The 20,704-nt window shown below is 33.9% G+C and overlaps 1 protein-coding gene across 1 annotated transcript in view; it reads right to left on the bottom strand.

Moving 5' to 3' along the window:
- Positions 1 to 20,704, bottom strand: part of LOC132717961 (uncharacterized) — a 55,405-nt gene that overhangs the window by 32,300 nt on the left and 2,401 nt on the right. The window contains exons 2-4 of the mRNA XM_060701556.1: positions 4,534 to 5,178; positions 3,363 to 3,521; positions 1,282 to 1,636 (exon numbers count right to left, since the gene is read on the bottom strand). Coding sequence (XP_060557539.1) covers positions 1,282 to 1,636; positions 3,363 to 3,521; positions 4,534 to 5,100 — 1,081 coding nt within the window. The 5' untranslated portion in view covers positions 5,101 to 5,178. The remainder of the gene's footprint in view (positions 1 to 1,281; positions 1,637 to 3,362; positions 3,522 to 4,533; positions 5,179 to 20,704) is intronic.

Below are 20,704 nucleotides of genomic sequence, written 5' to 3'. Positions count from 1 at the left end.
AGAACATCATATGGTGCAAAACTGAGGTTTCAATGGTTATATTTTGTAAGGGGTGAAGTACAAAGGAATACGTAAAGTACAGTAGAACTTCGGTAAGTCGAAGTTGAAGGGACTTGCGTAAAAACTTCGACTCATGAATCGCTCTCAATTCCATGACAAAATTTAGACCCGTGACTAGTCCTAATTATAAGCTCTATAACGAAACATATTTCATGTTTTTCCATCAATTATCTTATCTGTAAATTTTACAATGATAAATATAGCATGTCAAATTACGTTTTTCACGACTTCCCAAAGAGTTACAAAAGGCGTATGATTACGAAAGGGCGATAACTAAACCAGCTTATAGTAAATATTTCGCGTGTTATTCTCACGCGACACCGGGTCAAGGATGTTTTCAAATGAAAGTAGTGAAGTATTTCTTACTGTTTACTTTCAAATACCACTACGGCAATTAAAAAAGTTACGATTAAAGCATTTTATCACACATTTTATCGCAAACAAAGGCTGTTTGAACACACGGCTGTGTTATTAACACCTATTACACAAGTTGATTGGAAATCGTCTTCGCAGCCAGATAAGGTGTGAAAAATGTCTCGAGGTCAAAGGTGTCAAAACAATCCAACGACTTCGACTTATTTGTGGTAAATTGCACTAGATTTACTTTATACGGACCACGAAAAAACCTCGACACATCAAAAAATTCGACACATAAAATTTCGACTCATAAATAGGTTTTTATAAGGAATATATAGGGGGGAAAGTCGGGACTTTCATTTTTATTCGACACATCGAGAAAATCGACTAATCGAAGTTCGACTCATAGAAGTTCTACTGTAATATATGTCACAGGGTGAGAAAAATGTGCAGCCTGACCGGGACTCGAACCCGGGACCCTCAGAATACCGTTCCGCGGCTCTACCGACTGAGCTATCCGGCCGCTTACACATCTTCTCCCCTAAATAGTGAACAGTTCTGAACCGTGAAATACTCCCCTGCCATATTGAAATTCGTCCCCGAATTTCACAGAGTTACAGAGCAATGTAAATTAAACTCTGAGCTATATCAGTCACGGTCCCATGTTGGGCGCCAAATGTCACAGGGTGAGAAAATGTGCAGCCTGACCGGGAATCGAACCCGGGACCCTCGGAACACCGTTCCGCGGCTCTACCGACTGAGCTATCCGGCCGCTTACACATCTTCTCCCCTAAATAGTGAACAGTTCTGAACCGTGACATATATATAGAAAACAAATGAAGTTATGTGATTAATATCACTTACTTTGTTGAGAAACAATATATTCTTCTACTTTCTCGTCTTTTTTTGCTATTTTCATTTCTTTTTGTAACATCTCTCCTAATCCAGCCAGGTCTGCTCGTTCTTTTTCTCCTTGTTCATGAAGTTTCACACCTGCTTTGTCCAGTTCTTCATGCAGTCTTTTAACAGAAGCATCAGCTTCATCTTTTAATTGTGACTGCAGAGATAGAAGATCTTGTTTTCTTTTTATCATATCTAGTTTAATTCTGTCATATTGCTCGTCTAATCCAGCCTTTATCTTGTCTTGAATTGCCTTTGCCACATCGTCTAGTACTTTTCTTACATCATCTTTACCAATCACTAAAGTGTCACTTTCTAACTGTAATTATAAATACAATATAAATATACAATATAAAATTTTAAAAAAGGTAAATAAATAAAAAAATACAAAATAAATAAACAATAAATGAATAAATACATAAATAAAATGAACCAATAATAAAACAAATAAAAAATAAAAAATTTGGTAGTGGTAGTGGAAGTGGTGGTGGTAGTAGTAGTAGGACTTAGTAGTAGTAGTAGTAGTTTAAGTAAATTAGAGGTAGTAGAATTAAGTAACAGTAGAAAGAAGCGGTAGTAATTGTAGTAGTAGTGTTTGTAAGTAGCAGTAGTAAGTAGTAGTTGTTTTTGTAGTAGTGGTAAATTGTTGTAGTAGTTGTAATAGTAGTAAGTAGCAGCAGTAAGTAGCAGTAGTAAGTTATAGTTGTAATTGTAGAAATAGTAGTGGTCAGAAGAAGTCGTAGTGGTAGTAGTAAGTTGAAGAATAAGAAGTTTAAGCAGAAGAATGAGTAGTAGTAGTAGTAGTAGTAGTAGTAGTAGTAGTAGTAGTAGTGGTAGTGGTGGTAGTGGTGGTGGTGGTGGTAACTACGGTAGTGGTAGTTGTGGTGGTAGTAGTGGTGGTAGTAGTGGTAGTGGTGGAGGTGGTAGTGGTGGTAGTAGTGGTAGTAGCGGTAGTAGTGGTAGTAGTAGTAGTGGTGGTGGTAGTAGTGGTGGTAGTGGTAGTTAGTAGTAGTAGTAGTGGTAGTAGTAGTAGTAGTAGTAGTAGTAGTAGTAGTGGTAGTAGTGGTAGTAGTGGCAGTAGTAGTGGTAGTAGTAGCGGTAGTAGTGGTAGTAGTAGTGGTAGTAGTGGTAGTAGTAGCAGAAGTAGTAGAAGTGGTAGTAGTGATGGTAGTGGTGGTAATGGTTGTTGTATTGGTTAGAGTGGTAGTGGTAGTAGTAGTGGTGGTGGTAGAGGTAGTGGTAGGGGTGGTGGTAGTAGTAGCGGTGGTGGTGGTGGTGGTGGAAGCGGTAGCGGTAGCAGTAGCAGTAACAAGAGCTGTCGGTAGGACAGCAACGCTCGACTTTTCTTAGTGCTTGATAGTCAAAAAAAGCCTTGATTAAAAGGTAAAATTTTCTCAGTAAAGAAAAAGGCAAAAAATTTCTTTAAATCCATATTACAGTTATAGGCATTGAAGAGAGTCCTATTATGCTCTCAAAGAGGAGTATAAAATTTCAACATGTTTCCCAGCCTTATGTCAATGAACTTTGAAAATATTTGAGGTATTACAAAAACTTAAACGTTAATTCTAAGTCGAAAAAGGGGCATAATTCTGTCTAAATGCTTGATAGAGTTACCTCCTCCTGTTAACAGGTTGGGGTCATGATGGTCAACAAGTACATGCAAAGTTTTAAGGCCATATGTCAATGCATTTTGAGGTATTACAAAAACTTTAACGTAAATTCTAAGTCGAAAAAGGGGCATAATTCTGTTGATAGAGTTACCTTCTCCTGTCTACAGGTTGGGGTCATGATGGTGAACAAGTGTGCAAAGTTTCAAAGCCATATGTCAATGGACTTTGAATATATTTGAGGTATTACAAAAACTTTAACATAAGTGGTTACGCCGACGCCGACGAAGACGCCGACGCTCGGGTGACTACAATAGCTCTACTTATTCTTATCGAATAGTGGAGCTAAAAAGGGTAAGTAGCAGAAGTAAGTAGCAGTTGTAATTGATGTAGTAAGAATAAGTAGTAAGTAGTAATAGCAGAAGTATAGATGTTTACCTCTGTCAGTTTCTTTTTAGCATTCTGTGCATGCGTGTCTGTAGCTAAATATACTTTATCAGAAAGTAGATTCTGTAATAGTTTGAAGTAGTTTTGAAGATCTGTATCCTCTATTTCAAGTGTTGAAGAATGTCGCACTTTTCTTCCAATTTCTCTTGCCTGGTCAAAATTGAATAACAATTTTTATTTACTTTTACCTAAAACCTATAGGTTGAGTATAAAATATATACGTTTACTGTGTAAAAAACTGTTACGTTATACATGTAGTAAAATAATACTTACTAGGACTTGTATAAATAATGAATTACAAACACGATAAGAGCTGTGTTGAGCTTAAATGTCATAGCTAGAGGTGTGGTCTGCTAGGGGTGTGGTCTGCTAGGGGAGTGGTTTGATAGAGGAGTGGTCTGCTAGAGGAGTGGTCTGCTTGTTGCATTTACCACTGCCGTCTGCGAAGGGTCGTTGTCATATTTCCCCGGGAGTATTAATAATGCTGTAGTGTTACGTACCAGTACCCCTCTTTAATACAATTATGATATCAAAATCGATATAAAAATTGTTTCAAAAATGGACACTTCGTGAAAAATTACTGAGGAATGTAGGAGTGCATGCTTACAAAGAACTATATAACAAAAAAGACAAAATGCAATGGGCCACAATTTACCTAAAATAATTGATATGCACAAAGGCTCGGATGAATTTGGTTTAATCCCCATTACAAGATAAGAAGTTGATGTCTACTGAAGATCATTTCTCTATATTCAGCAGATAAATTTGGGGTTAAAATTCATTATTCCGCCCTGTATATTTTCTTATCACGAAACCAATTCAAAATGTATCTTCACACTTGGTGGTAATACTTCTGTACACTTGGTGGTAATACTTCTGTTAAATAAAGTTTGAAATTTCTAAGAAAGTAAAAAAATCTTTAAAAATACAGACGTTGCAAGCAGAATAAATTCTTTATACTCGCCTACAAATCCTTCTTACCGACATTCCCCTATGTAACAATGTGCTTTATTTTCAGAAAGCATAACAACTAAGTGTATTATATATATCATACAATACTGTTGTATCTTACTTTAGATCACTGAAATATACAATTGTTGGTTTTTTTGGTAACTAAGGACCAAACGTAAGCCTTCATAAATAGTATCTAAATAGTGTTTACCTCCTCAAACATATTCGTCTTATTGTTGAGGTTCTCATGTATTTTCCCCTGGAAGCCTTTGTAATTGAGAATAACGCTGATTATACCATTGAAGTCTGTTTCTGCTGCAGAAGTTTTATCTTTATACCCATCTGGAGGCATGAAGCATTTCGCCACTTCCCAGAAACTACTACAACACTGTGAAGCATCGGTGTTTTTGTACGATGGACCAGAGTACCTATGCGCATTCTGTATCTCGGTTGTGAAATTATGACATATCTTGTTCGGGCAGCCGACAGGATTATACCTTGTTGCAGCATTTCGATGATAACTGCATTGTCCACGTCTAACTTTACATATTCTATTTGTTGGACATTTAATAACATTTTCCGTACAGCAATTCGAACACACAGTCCCACTAAATAGTCCATTGCTGTAACATATATCATCTAAGCATTTCAATTGGAATTGTTTGATTTCATTGCAAACAAAAGGTTCAATACCTTCTTTAGTAATCAACACTGCTAATTGAGATTTAACCCAGTTATTGTATTTCTTTTCTAAAAGTTTAGGGCTATAAGAAGCCATGACTTGCAAACTTTGTGTCTTCCAACTTAAAGAATTATATACACTGGCATGTCTTGTAAGCTAAGCTCCGAGATTAACCTGAAAAAAATAATTATGTAAAATGCTAAAGTATATAATTACACTTCAAGAGGGATCTTTCACTATCATTTAAAGGTGTAATGCAATACAATTTAATTTAGATATGTATTCAGGTATTTGATATACATCATGTACTATAATTATAGTAAATAAATGTAATTGTTTTGATACTCTTTAAGATGACAGTGCTTGTTAAAAAGAAATAAAAATGCAGTTATTCAATGTCTGAAAATATAGGCAGATATATCAAACTTTGAATTTTAAATTAATAATAACAGAAGGAATACTGAAATGCACATAGCTTGATATAATTAACGTTAATCTTATTTCCCTGTTTTCTGTAGCTTCAAAACACATTATTTACTAGTATAATTACATTTTAAGCGCTTATTATAACTTTTTAACGAGTTCTGTGTTATTAATCTGATTTGATCAAAGTATTGTCCAACAATATTGACCTGGCACTTCATTAATTTCCGTAAAGGTCAGGTGATAAACAGTGGTATCTAACGAATATATCGATATCTTTATTAACTTCACACGTCAATGAGTTGTGGTGTATTGGTATAGATGCCTGACTACTGATCTGAAGTTCCCTGGTTCGATACCTTACCAACACCATGTTATGAGGACATACATTTTTTTAATTTCATTTTGAAATTAACTTGCAAGAATTAATTTGAAATCGTTTTACTACATCTTGTTTTTAGGGTACCTTTTAAGTAGTGTTTATATACAATTTTATTTTTATTTCATTACATTATCTTTAATTAATAAAAAGGACAGCACGTCCATAATACAAATTAAAAGTCATACACAACCAAAACTCAAAATGTTTTGCACGAGTTAAGAGAGAAATAGCAATTTTAAAATAAGAAAAAGATATAAAAGTGGCCGAACCAGGATTCGAACCTACGAGTGTGCGTCTATATTCTTGAAGTGAAAGCACTTTACGACTGTGCTAAGAGGGATTTGTAATAAATATCATTTAACAACTGGTTATATACATTTATCTCGATTTACAATAGATAGCAACGTTTACGGAATTTACCGACTATGGGGTCAAATGCAAGAGTGCCAGGTCAATGTTGTTGGACAATAGTCTTATCAGATATGTTTTCACTAGTATAGGTTATAGGCTAGAGCTCGTATTCATCAATATTGACAAATTGGGGTGCCGATAATTCTTATATAAAATTGTACTATTTATAGCCTAAATCTTTAACACTTATTATTTTGCGATTAGCATAATAGCGAAGTGATGATTGAGTGTTCGCTCTTGAGTGTACAGCCCCAGCCCTTGGTTCGAATTCGGTTTAAGGCATTTTTTTCTTTTAGTTTTTTTTAACGAACTGAATTTTTGATCCCCAAGAATCATATTCAGACAATGATATTTTAGAACATATACAGCCCCAGCCCCTGGTTCGAATTCTGTTTAAGGCATTTTTTTTCTTTTAGTTTTTTTTGTTTTGTTGTTGTTTTTTGCTTGTTTTTTCTTTTTTTTTTAACGAACTGAAGGTTTGGTCCCCTAGAATCATATTCAGACAATGATATTTTTTTGAACATGTAGTTATACACACATTCGCATTCAACATGTTACGTATAAGACAAGGCAGCACAGTTGCGATTAGGGTGAAAAATGAACAATGGAAGAAAACATATAATATTAATTAATGAGCCGACTTAATGAGCGTTTCAAACAGAATAAAATCGATAATGCTATTCAATCTGTTCAATGACAGTTACAAATAAGGTACATCAAATTTTGCTTAACCGTCATAAGTTTAACTCTAAAAATGTGTTCTGAAAGTAAACATGTGCATGTGTTGAAGATTTGAACTCGAACTCGAAAAACCATGTTTCATTATAACCCGAGTTCTTCATTATCTGAACTCTCTTACCAATACTCTACTCGGATTTACGTGTCTACATCCAAATTTATTCTTCTAGTTTGCAATAAAAATTCAAAATGTAATAACTGGAGAACTTAAACCAGCCATTATATCATAATGGTACGAACGATCAATGTACACCAATCGAGTTCGGCTTACAGGCAAGTCAATAATGACGTCAATAAAGGTATCATATTTCACAATATATGTAATAGAAAGAGCATCGAAGCACGAGGCTATCTGATTTGTACGAGGGGCGTAGCCCCCTAGTATTAATCAGATTGCCGAGTGTTTTGATGTTCTTTCTCTTTTGTATCATAGTCAAACATAAATACACGTTCCCTGTTGTCCCAATATGAAACCCCAGAAAAAAGTAACCAATGAACGAGCAACTAAATATGATATTTCTATCGCTTTCTGTTTCTCTGCCGTCACAATAAGTAAACCCCAGCAAAAATGAGCCAATCAATGGGGATGCTCTGAAAATACGGGTAAACTAAATTTTACACCTAAATTTCCGGGGGCCAAATGGTTTGGGAAGGGTCAACCCGAATTGATGGCAGATAGCTGAAATTTACCACTCGGAACAGGTAGGTTATTAATTTGGTTGGAATAATTATATTACACAAATACGGCCCATTTCATGTTATGAAACTATTGTCCATTCACTGGAGATACTATTAGGTAATTTTGGACTCGTTTTTCCTGTTTTAGACTATTTTGAGCAGGTTAAAAGTGACAGCTTCGAAAAAATCCGTGAAAATGTCTGTTTTTTGTTCAAAATATCTCTAGTTTTAACCAAATGGCAGGATTTTGTGTTATTAATATAGACGTTCATCCATTGGGGTCACGCAAGTCAAATATCTACCCAGTGAGTCTTTTCTTGAAAGTTTTACAGACGTTCAATCTGGTCCGGTCGAAGAAAAAAATGCTGCCGTTGTAGGCAGATACTTTTTTAAATGCTGCCGTCGATGGCAGAAATACCACGAAAGTGGCTAACACACTGACAGAAAATCAAGGTCAATCTTTTATCAATTCCTCTATTCCTTGCGTCCTTTTAGTCGGAATTGAGACGTTAAACTTTCATTTCTAATATGTTCTCAAGAAAGAAAAGTTATTAATGCGGTATGTGCATCAAGAAAGCTTTTTAGCAACACGCAGTTACAATACAAAATGTGATGATTTAGTACGACCAAATTGCACTATAAATAGAGCAATAACATGAAGAAATTCATTTTTCTATATTCATGCATATGAGCTTGATCTGTTGTGTCTGTCAGTTACATGCATACAATACCATATATATCTTAAGTTTAGCAGGGTGCCGATAATTCTTGTATAAAAGCACATTATTTATCGCCTAAATCTTTTACCACCTGATAAATCTCTTATTAGCATAATAGCGTAATGCTCTGATTATTAACAAAGTCACGTCCCTTTTATAAAATTATCTCATTAAAAAACTGTTTTATTCATTCGGAACTGCCTCGGCTATTACCTATAATAACCTCGGAAACAATACGGATTGAAAGTAGTTCTACTACGTGGTTTCAGATGTAAACAGAAACAGAGATAATGTAAAACGAACGTATATACTTGACATCTAATGTCTGTTCCGGTACTATTTTGCTTGAAAATATGTCTGACAACAATTTGTAATTTCAATATGCCCACTGACGTTCAATTTTAAACAAATCTGACCAAATGTCAACAGGTTGGTTTTTTGTACTTTCGTTTTCTACAACCATAATAATATATATATAAATAATGTATTGTTTGCTTTTGTACCTATGAATTCACTTATTTTAGATGGACTTTTACTACATTTTACTTCTATATTGGAAATAAACTTGTCAACAACTCCCAGCATTAAATTACTAATTGTTTACATGATTAGTTTCTTAGTGTAGGTTAGACCGAAATACCGCATCCGTTCTGTGTATTCATAGTATTGTGTTCGAGGTCCTTATCAGAAGACTGACGGAAAGGGCCGAGTAGTTGCGATTGCTGTTTTATTTAGACTGTATACTACTTATATAAAGTTTTATTTAGTTTTTGGAACATATTAATACATACGTAAAAGGGAAGGGAGTTCAATTTTGTATGGTAACCACAATGTTTGTAGAGAAGGTTATTAATAGATATATAAGGTTACGGGGTTACTGACTATTCAAGCAACGTTAACACAAATTTTACAAGTGTTCAATAGTTTTAACAATTTATAAAGTGGTTCTGTTCTGTGACCAGCGTGTGATAATTATGCGGCTGCGTAATAAGGGCACGGTTATTGGTAGTTCCGTGATTATCACATGCACGACTTTATAATTAATCAGTTTTATCCGAATGATAAATATTTTCTTCTAAAACTAGCTCTGCGTTTAATGGTAAACATTTTTTAGAATACTACTTTTTGAACAATTTGATTTATTACCACGCTTCGTTATAATCACACGTTTGGGAGTAGTGCCGTGATCATCTGACGTACGGTCTTATATACACTCCAAATAACACGAAATATATACCAGTTCATTCCAAAAAGAATTCCGCATCTGATTGTGAGAATGCAGATTGCTATGTTTTCCCAAAACGCGGGAATGTATTAAAAAGTATTTTCATATGAGTCACATACGTTTGTGTTTTTTTTATTTTTTCTGGTAGATATTTTATAAATAAAAAAGCCACCAGACGTTAAACGATATTTGATTTAGTGCAGTTTGATAAAGTGCTCAATATTATATTCTAAATCCAAGCACTGCAAGCACTGAGGTATACATTGCTTCACTATGTTGACATTACGGTCTCTGTTTGTGTCATCAAAACCATGTTGATTTTGGCTGACCTAAAAATCAATAGAGGTCATTTTCTGGCTACGGTCAATGTCCCTAATAAGTTACACAAACCTAGGCTTATTTCTTTTCAAGTTATTAATGGGACAAGGAAAAAGTTTCGTTCCTACAGACTAGGGCTGTATTTTGTCCGGCAATTAAGATACTTGATGGTTAAGCAATATAGAAATCAGTTTGTGAAACACCTGTCTATTATCTACAGTAAACAATACTGAAATATTTAAATGGAGTCTTCAGAGTTATTTCTTTTACTATATATAAAAGTCTATAAAAATGCGGACTTGAATAATCAAGCAAGACTAAAAGTTACATGCCAAACACACACACTGGAAAAAATGCACATTGTTTTTACTATATACATATAAGGAAAACCTATGAGCATCTGACGGAGCCTATTTTGACTACCACAAAAGTGAAGTTTTCATGCCAAATATCTAACGTCTAGCCTTTGTATATTCAGAGGAGAGATTGTTTAAGCTTTTACTATATATACATATAAGGAAAACCTGACACCCTGGGGCAAATTCACTAGTGCCAACATTTGAACAACTTTGATAGAGGACCTGACAAGAGAATTTTTATGCGCACATGCGCACGCACACACGCGTTTATTTTAAAAAATAGATTAATGACATGCCAGCTGGATAGCTCAGTCAGTACAGCCCACATACATGTATAATATTCCCAGGTTCCCAGGTTCGATTGTGTAAATAATTTGCATAATGCATTGCCATAGAAATCAAAGAAACATTTGAATTGATAATGACCCATTATTAAAAGTAAATCATATCAGCAGAATATCCCTTGAAAATGATATCATTTAAATATTTGATTAATTTTTGACCCATAATTATCACCACTACATTTCTAATTGGCCTGATCAAACTGAGCCTGCAGCATTTTATAAAAACAAACAAAACCTTTAATTCAGATTTTTTAACATAACTGTTTATCAAAATATTTTATTTGGTTTATCTGCCAAAATAAGTCAAATGTTTATATTTTGCTGTTCATGGCAATTTCTTTTGGCTTTCATTTTTTCTTCATTTTTAGTATCATCTTCATATTTAAAACATAGACAAATATACAACGAGAACAATTTATAGCCATATAAAACACGTCATGTCCCAATTCTTTTATTTTCACCAACTTTAGATAACGAGTTGGCGAGTATCCTTTACTGTACGTGAGGCATTTAACTTCGTAATGATATTGCTTAAATATTTCGAATGGAAACTGAAAGAGTAGAGTTGAGAATAAAAACTGTTATTTAAAGTCAATAGTTATTGTCTTCAAAATTGACATAATACGCATTTGAAAATATTTTAAAGGACCTAATTGATCGTGCGATACTACATCTTAGCTGATTAAAACGATAACTTCTTGTTACACTAAAACATTTTAAGCTTTTGTTTGTATTATCGTCATACATATCATTTTAAAGCATTGATTATATCTCGTGTTAAGTTATGACGAAACAAAAGAACAATAACAATAAGATTGTAGATTTGAATATTTCTTTTACATTTACCATAATTACTTTAAATGATAATTCATAAATGTGTCCAATCATTTAAGACGTTTATCTATTCATTCATTAACAAAAAAGCACCCGAACAAAGGGATCTTTGGAGAAATCTATTAATTGAATCAAATACGAAGGTTTAGATTACAGAAAAGAATAGTTTTGGCACTAAATATAAACCACATTTAAAGCCATTCAAATACATTCAAATGTACATGTACAGCGTTGCATACAAACTTTACAAGAAGAAAAAAAATGTCAATTTAGATTTGACAAATTTTAGATTGTTTTAGACATCTACTATCCTAGTGTTTAAATGGGGACGATTTCATCGTCTTTCTCTGAAAGTCAAATTAAATAATCGGGCTTATTTGTAAACAGATTATTTTTAGAATCTGCCGACATTAAAAAGATAAACATTTGACTATATGACCATCTACGGCATTACGGAGTAAAGGTTCTGAGTCGTAACTGCCTTTGTTTAGGACAAACGAGTAAAACTAATAAGGATCTTCAACCATATTCTTATAAAATTCAGAACAGTATCGTTGTTGTAGGTCAGTACTGTATTACAGTCCAGTTTCAATGGCTACGTTATTTGTGCAGTCAAACATCGTTCGCCTGAATTCAGAGGGCCTGCGCAATTTTTTTCAAGAGATCGTAGTTCGAGCCAACGGAGGTTGAACTATGCTGAAATAATGTGATTTATGATCATATATTACGTAGGACATAGACCTGAAGCAGCTTACATCGGGCGAATGATAAATTCGTCTACATAGCTGTTTGTTTGAATAAAATTTCTTCGATTAAGTCATTTCCTCTAAATACTAAACATTATTGTCAAAAAATACACACCCATGTATTAAATAAGTATTAACGGTACACAGTATAAATTTATATTCATGCATATTGTAACTTGTTGCGTTCGGTTGGGCAATCATTTCTAACATTTTCCAAACTTGTTGTACAATGTTCAAAATATAGCTATGTTTTTATTATTGGATACATATATTATTTTTAACAAGGAATTTCTAAAAGATTAACAAATCATTTACGCAATTATTTCATATAGACCTATTTTCATGCTTTTTCATTTCCCCCCTTTTGAAGCCTCAAATAGTGAAAAATATATTTAGACCCCAAACACTTGTATTCGTTTGAGGAATGTTGTTAAAAAAGTGATCACTTTTCGGCGCCATCCACTATCAAATAGATACATCAAGAGGTGCCAGAGGGGCAGACCCCCTCATATCCAACACAAATTTTGCACTTGTGAGAGGCTAAACATGGCCTCTGGTTGACTTTCGTTGACGTGTAACCTACACTGAAAAGCCTTTGACTATATCTCAATCCATTGAGAAGTTGCAGTAGTTTGAACTCATTTTTGAATAAAAAATTTCAACATAAAATAATGATTTTTGGCAATTTTGATATGTACCTTGGTTGCAATGGTAACAGGAAATTAAGATTAAGTAAGCCGTTACCAAAACTGTGGTCCAGTCAACATGTGCGCCAAGTTTGAAAAGTATTGAAGCCTTTTTTATAGTTTCATAGCAATAGTAGGCTTTTCAATGAAAACAGCCATTTTTCACAAAATGGTCATGCAGTAATGGGTTAACAGCAGCATCTGTTTGTAGTCATTTACTAAATTTAACACAAACAAGTATCATTCTGTAAATATATAACAAGAAACATGGCAATGCCATGAAACCAGGTTTTCAATTATAACCATTGTAGATAAATATGTTGTATTTGAAATACAAATACAAGCAACAAACAATGTAACTATGTGCAATGTAAAACATGAATAATGTAGGAGGAATTGCCACAGAGGAAGTGTTCACTATAATTATATTCTGTATAAGGAAAAAAAACAAAGGGCCATAATTAAATATAAAAAAAATATTCAATCACAAAACCCCGACAACATGCGCCAGGGCACTGGATGACAAAGCTACTGTGGAAGTTTGAACAAAATCTGTTGAAAAATGTAGGAGTTCAGCATAGAAGAATTTTTTCACTATATATTCTGTATAAGGAAAAAAACAAAGGGCCATAATTAGGTCAAATATTATCCAATCACAAAACCCCGATAATGTGCTTCAAGGCACTTGATAAAAAAGCTTCTGTGAAAGTTTGGTCAAAATCTTTTGAGAAAGGTAGGAGAAGTTGCGCATGGTAAAAATTGTTCACTATATAATCTGTATAAGGAAAAAAAACAAAGGGCCATAATTAGGTCAAATATTATACAATCACAAAACCCTGACAATATGCCCCAAGGCACTTGATGACAAAGCCTCTGTGAAAGTTTGGTCAAATTCCGTTGAGAAATGTAGGAGGAGTTGCGCACAGAAAATTGTTCACTATATAACCTATATTGGGAAAAAAAACAAAGGGCCATAATTAGGTCAAATATTATCCAATCACAAAACCCCGACAATATGCGCCAGGGCACTTGAGTACAAAGCCTCTGTGAAAGTTTGGTTAAAATACATTGAGAAATGTAGGAACAGTTGGGCACAGAAGTAATTATTCACTATATATTCTATATAAGGAAAAATAACAAAGGGCCATAATTAGGTTAAATATTATCCAATCACAAAACCCCGACAATATGCGCCAGGTCACTTAATGACAAAGCTTCTGTGAAAGGTTGGTCAAAATCCGTTGAAAAATGTAGGAGGAGTTGCGCACAGAAGAAATTGTTTACGCCCGCCAATCCGCCCGCCCGCCGACATACCTCAATCTTATAACCAGTTTTTTCCTTCGGAAAACCTGGTTAATAAACTTTCGCTTTCCATAATAAACAACACAGTTACAATACGCATTAAATGAATATTTACCAGGTAAACATCATTTTTGTCTTGTGTATATTTCACTTATTTTGCAAGACATTTTCTTTGTACCGTTACTTCAAAAATCATTATTATAATTACAAACAAATCGGTTACAACACCTCTAATTTTGTATCAGTTAACCTTATTTGCCTTTTTCACGATCAGGTGTTAAAAGCATGTGACGCCGACGGTCAATTATTCAGAATGTCGACCCACAATATTTGCTTTCTTTTTGTGTTATTTATTTTATGTTATTGCCAAAAAAGAAACATATACATACATGATAAAACAGTAGCAATATATTGGTATAACATATAGTTGCACGGAAGCACATATACCGAAAAATACGCCAAAAATGACAGCGAATTTCGAGCTCACCGCCAGAGAACTGGAGAAAAGAAATGATACCATCAAATGTATTCCGAAATAAATGAAATAATCTCTGTGATGCCAACCTGTAACACTTTGCTCTTCGGTACGGAACTCGTACGGCTATACAATTACTGAAGAAGTATGTGCAATAAAAAACATCTGTGTGCTCATCCTTGGGCAATTGCAGGCCTTCTATATTGTTTGTTTAGCTATCTGTTCTTCCAATTTTGTTAATGGTTCAAACCCGTTTTATGTCATTAGTAACAATGTTTTCAAATTATCTTTGAATGAATTAGGAAAAATTAAAAGCAATTGCTTAGCGGTTTGTACTTGTACATTTTTTGGTCATTGGTCAATATATGGGGTATCCTCCTGTCAGAGGTTTTTCGTGCATGAATTTCTCAGATATGTTAGATATTTAATTTGTCTTTATTTTCCTGTATTTTAAAGGACTCTTTGCCAGTCATAATTATTTTCTTCCGCTACGAACTGTCTCATAATATACCTTTATAGGCTAAAAAACTTCCCCCATTTCAGTAAATATCTGCTTTACATAATTACCGAGTTTTGTGGCATCTTATCAGCTGGTTTTATTTTTCAATATTCCTAATTCGTTTCTCGACCATTTTACAATAGTGGTCAACGACTGGCTCTATTGAAATTGCGATTAAGTTAACATTATGTTAAGTCGTTTAGATGTTTTACTTTCCTGAAGTTATTTATTCTTCCGGGTGATTTTCATACCATTTGAGCATCGGGATACGCTATGGATTTATTAAATCTGTGATGACCGAAGAACTGTTACTGCTCAAAATGAACTTACAAGATGGATACAAATTCATGCTAGTGTTTTATATAGTTGTATGGTGATGTCCGCGCATCTTTAAAAGGATTGTTTCACACTTAGTTTCAGCGGCAAGAGAAAAATTGTTCAAACAAAGGCGATGTTACAAATTAGTATGTTCATGACCGTCTCATTTGATTACACGTACTCTAGAAATTTCATTTAATTCTGTTTATATTCCGTATATACGAGGATTGATCGGATGTATTGCCGGTAGTCAGAGAACCCTACTAATTGTCTTATTTTTCAACGTAATCTCCCTCGATATCAATGCACTTTGGCCACCTGTGCTCCGACTTATTAAACCCTTCACAATAGAACTCTCTATTTTTGTCCTAAGAGAAGTCATTGACCGCCTCAATGACACCTTCATTGCTTCCAAAACGTCCAACACGAAGCTTGGTTTTCAATTTCGAAAACAGGTAGAAGTAAGAGGGGGCAAAGTCCGGAGAATATGGAGGATATAGAAGAATTTCAAAGCGGAAGCAGCCATCGCAAATTGTGATGTGTGAGCTGGCGCATTGTCGTAACTTGAGTCAGTTGGCCCCTCCTTTTACAGGCGATTTATTGTTGCAGACGTCTCAATTCGTCTCCATAGTATATACCGTTTATGGTATGACCTTCCTCAAGATAGGCAATCATGATTATCCCCTGACTATCCCAAAAATTGAAGGCATCATTTTCCCTGCTGATGGCACCCTCTTGAATTTCTTCGGACGTGGTGAGCCAGGGTGCTTCCACTGCATGCTCTGTTTTTTTTTAAATTCTGGATCAAAGTGATGGACCCATGTTTCATCCTGAGTTACGATCCGGTAGATATAATTAGGTTCATCCTGTAGCGAAACAAAAGATATCTTGAAATGTCAAGTCAGGTCCGTTTCTGGTCGTCAGTCAACCTTTGACATGCCATTCACATCAGTCAAAAATTGCCCGAACTGACCCATAACTTATACCCACTACTCTAGCAATGTTTTGCTGGTCTTGCCTTCTGTCGCACATGACCAGATCGTGCACAGCTTTGCCTTGGTGTGCTTTGTGGCATTGCTTCAGTAAAGAACTTGCTGCACATTCACTTGCTGCGCTTCCTGTTTTTTGCTGCTGGGTTTTTGACTTGTCGCAATATTGGAATTATTGTACTCTACGTCTCTATTTTAATGTTGTTTAAATACTGTCTTAGCATTTGAATACTGTTTTTTAAACCGCTGGAAAATTCGTTCATTAAACACATACCTGATCTTATCATAAATGTATCATTTGAGACCGTTTTGTAATGTGGAGCTTTTTGCAATTTTTAGCAAAACATCAGTTTTTAACGGTTAACTTTAGAGGGTTTTTTAAACAAAAAATGAACAAGAATTGTCTATTTTTCCACATGTACATAACATATATAAAACTTAAACACCCGTCCATCCCTTCCCTTTTACCAAGAGGTACAATATGTAAATAGCCAAGAATTAAATCATTCTTCATTTATCATTATGACAAATCCGGTGTGTATGTTGAATGCTTATTAATGGAACTGATAATCTAGAAGTTCATTTGAATATGTCACAGCGCTTCTGCTTTAAACTAAATTTTGATAGTGTATAGTATTTTCATCATAGTTTCGTGTAAATCAAATATTTGATTGGTTTCATATATGTATCCCATTACCTTATTTTGTATTGTCCATTGATTGAACTATACAAATATGTAATTGAGACTTTAATAAATAAATAAATAAATAAATACATAAATTAAAAAATAAGAAAAAATAAAAATAAAGATCAACAAAGCAAAATTCACGAAACGCAAGCCCGTCAATATCCAAAAAAGCAACGCATTGCCTTTTTTGTTTTGCTGATCAATATCGGATCTTTTGCTCTTAAAATCAAATATATCATAAAGTATCTAATATTCTTGATTTCATATAACTTTTAACGACAATTGATCTGTCCAAACGTACATCGACAATCTATGTTTTCAGCCAAATCATTGATATTAATTAGTATCCGCGATCTATTTGAAACGTCTTCAATAACTTTTGAAGGATAGGTCGAGGTCGCTTAAAATTAAGAGAAGGTCAAACTTACAAAGAAATTTGAGATGCCTTCATTGTAATGAAATACAAAACCATACAACGATATCGATCTTTTTTCTTTAAAAAATCTACATTGGTCCTAAATTGTTCAAAAATGACGTTATTGACAAATGTTTACATTATACTTGAAATGTGCTTTATATGTCTAAAAGATTTTCGTGATAGCATGTAAATATAGCTTCCATGTTGTGTTTAACGGTGTTGGAGCTATTATAACCGGGTTTCATAATATTTGATCTCATAACAAATTTTGTACTTCAACTGAATCCTTATAGGAACATATTTAATGCGTTCATTTCTTAATACAAAAGGAATGTATGCCGCTGCAAATATCAGGGCAATATATTGCTCCAGGATTATCTTATTCCGTTTTCTTAATAATTTTTCTTTATGTAACCATTTCTTTGTGTTCTTTCCATCTTTGCCACACAAGCCGTTTGTAGTAATATCAGACAGTTATGTACTTCATGTATGATATGTAATTTACAGACCCATGTTTTTGCAATTTGCCGAAACTGAGAAATTCCTAGAAACATACTGAATTACTTAATATGGTGTGATGAAGTCTTTAACGATAACATAAGTACAATTTTAAAATCTAAAATAAACATTACATGTATTTATTCCATATATTTACGTAAACATGCTTTTCATTTAAAGGAACCATTATTTCTGCATCTGAAATAAAAAGAAAGATACCAACTTTATACCCAAAATAATTGACAACTTTATGTAGGTAATTGAAAGATATATTTTGCTGGTGAAATAAATTCTATATAATGTACATGTTTGTATTTTAATTTTGTATTGTAAATACTTAAAAGCTGATGTACACGTGTGTTTTCAAAGCAGAATACTATTAAAATGAGAATGTATAGCAAACAAAAAAAAAACTGAATTCATTTAATTTAATGCTTCTTTCTACTTTTCACTTTCAAATATTATATTTGTATGATTTCAAAGACAGGAAGCGAGAAACAAGCATAATTCAATGACAAAATTGACGAAATTGGACAGGCAATAAAATTGTTCGGCCATCGTACTCATTAAATTTGGTTCGACCATTGTACTCGTTTTTTAAAAGATGCACACCTTCGTTATGCAACTTTACAATGGATGGAAATTGTTCATGACGGGCAAACTTGAAATTGTGCACAAGATGTCATTGCTAATTTTGCTCAAAATGCGTTTCTTTTACTGAAAACACCACATTTTAGTACCTGTCCGGCCATTGTACTCATTTCCAAAAACAACTTTTTCGACTTTCAGGCCTAAACAGAGAGAACTAAAAAGTAACCAATAACAGAACAGCGACGATATTCAAAACTTAGCACTGATCGTTCATGTAAAATAGAGAAAATAATAATGCCTTAAGAAATCCCAACACGTCAAAATTGAAAATGTTGCAGGCTCGGTTTAATTAAGTTTGATTTAGTTTGATTAATGTTTGTATGAAATTACACGAGTAGTTTTTTAAGAGTAGTCCGGTCACTTTTGTAACGAACAGATGGCCAGACGGATGTGCCCAAAGGTTGTATTTAAGTGGCTACTTTTGTTAGCCACGTAAGAGAAAAAGTAGCAACATTAGAGCTTACAAAATAAATAGAATCAAAGGAAATTTCCTGTTAACTATTGTTTCGATAACCCCCTCAGTATCTTTATGTTTAAACGGACAGACGACGGACGACGGTGAAATGATCTATATGTGTCGTCATTATTCCGTAGAGGCGACGCAAAAATGTCGCCAAAATGCATGTGTGAATTTAATATTGTGGTATTTTCCCATAAAGGCATAATATGCCTTAGAGACCAATATTTGCTTCCATTCTTTACAAAGAGTACATTCGTTTATAGCATTTAAACACTTATATTGGAGCATGTTAGATGATCATTACCTGAAAAGGTAGCTTTGAATGTTGAATTATTTGTAATGCATGTAGCATAATGTACACATCGTAATTTTATGACTTCTATAAAACTACTTTATTATATATTACAACAACTTTACTGACAAAATGTAACAGAAGCAAACTATGGTTGAAAACTCTAAATGGATACCAAAACTATAATCGAAGCACAGAAGGCGCTGAATTTGTTTGGGTCTCAGAATGTAAGAAAGGTACAGGTTGTGAGATTATATGTATAGTGCCATCAATGCTTTCCAGCGTTTTAATTGTAGTAAATTGGCTATAAGACTAATTGCAACACTGATATTTAATCCAATGTTTATTTGACTTAAACAATTTGAAAAAAAAATGAGTTGCCTTTACTGGGATTTGAACTCCAGACCTCTCGCTTCCTAAGCTAGCGCGAAAACCCTTCAGCCACGGTGAATTTATATGTAAACGGCCTGAAGAAAACCATATTATTCTAAATTAGGTCTTGTAACGACTTTAACTGTTGTTTAACACAGATGTTAATAATCCTGGAGCTTACTATAAGCATGTATATTTATAAAGAATCAAAGGGCTGCAAGTTATGTGGTATTTTCTGATCTTTGCAATCTAAATCGTAGTGTATATCTGTATGTATTTTCCTGTATAAGTTTATTTTATGTATTATAATTCATTTTGCAAGGCACCAGAGTTTGATACATACGGAATTCTGCATAACTAGAGTTGCATCAAAATATCATTAATGTTCATTTTTACGACAGCTACACTTTATCCTTGCATAGCATGGATTCTTCCTTAACAAAGACACTTAAAAAAGAATTTTAAAAAAGTTTCCTCGACTGGGATTTGAACTCCAGACCTCTCACTCACTAAGCGAGCGCGTTACCCCTGCACCACGGAGAAGTTATACAAATAACGTCTGAATAACATCAAGTCATTCTAAATTTAGAACTTCCATTGCATTTCGGATTTGTAATCCTTATTAATTTCGAGGTATTTTGTTCAGGATAAACCTGTTTTTTAAAATTGAAGTAGATAATTTAGCGAAAATCTTCTCGCCCAAACAGTCCGACATGTAGAATCTATATATTCCACTACTCGGTTGTGTAGTATTAGGTAATCGACATCGCTAAAATAGTATTTTCATTGATAAAATCATATTCATCCGCGTAATTTGTGATCGTGCATTTATTGACAATTCTATAAGCCAACGCTATTTTTAAACTTTGAATGCG

This window comes from Ruditapes philippinarum, unplaced genomic scaffold, assembly GCF_026571515.1.
Source record: "Ruditapes philippinarum isolate M1 unplaced genomic scaffold, ASM2657151v2 ctg3605_1_1_1_1, whole genome shotgun sequence".
Classification (NCBI taxonomy): domain Eukaryota; kingdom Metazoa; phylum Mollusca; class Bivalvia; order Venerida; family Veneridae; genus Ruditapes; species Ruditapes philippinarum.
This window is presented reverse-complemented; position numbering and strand designations above follow the sequence as displayed.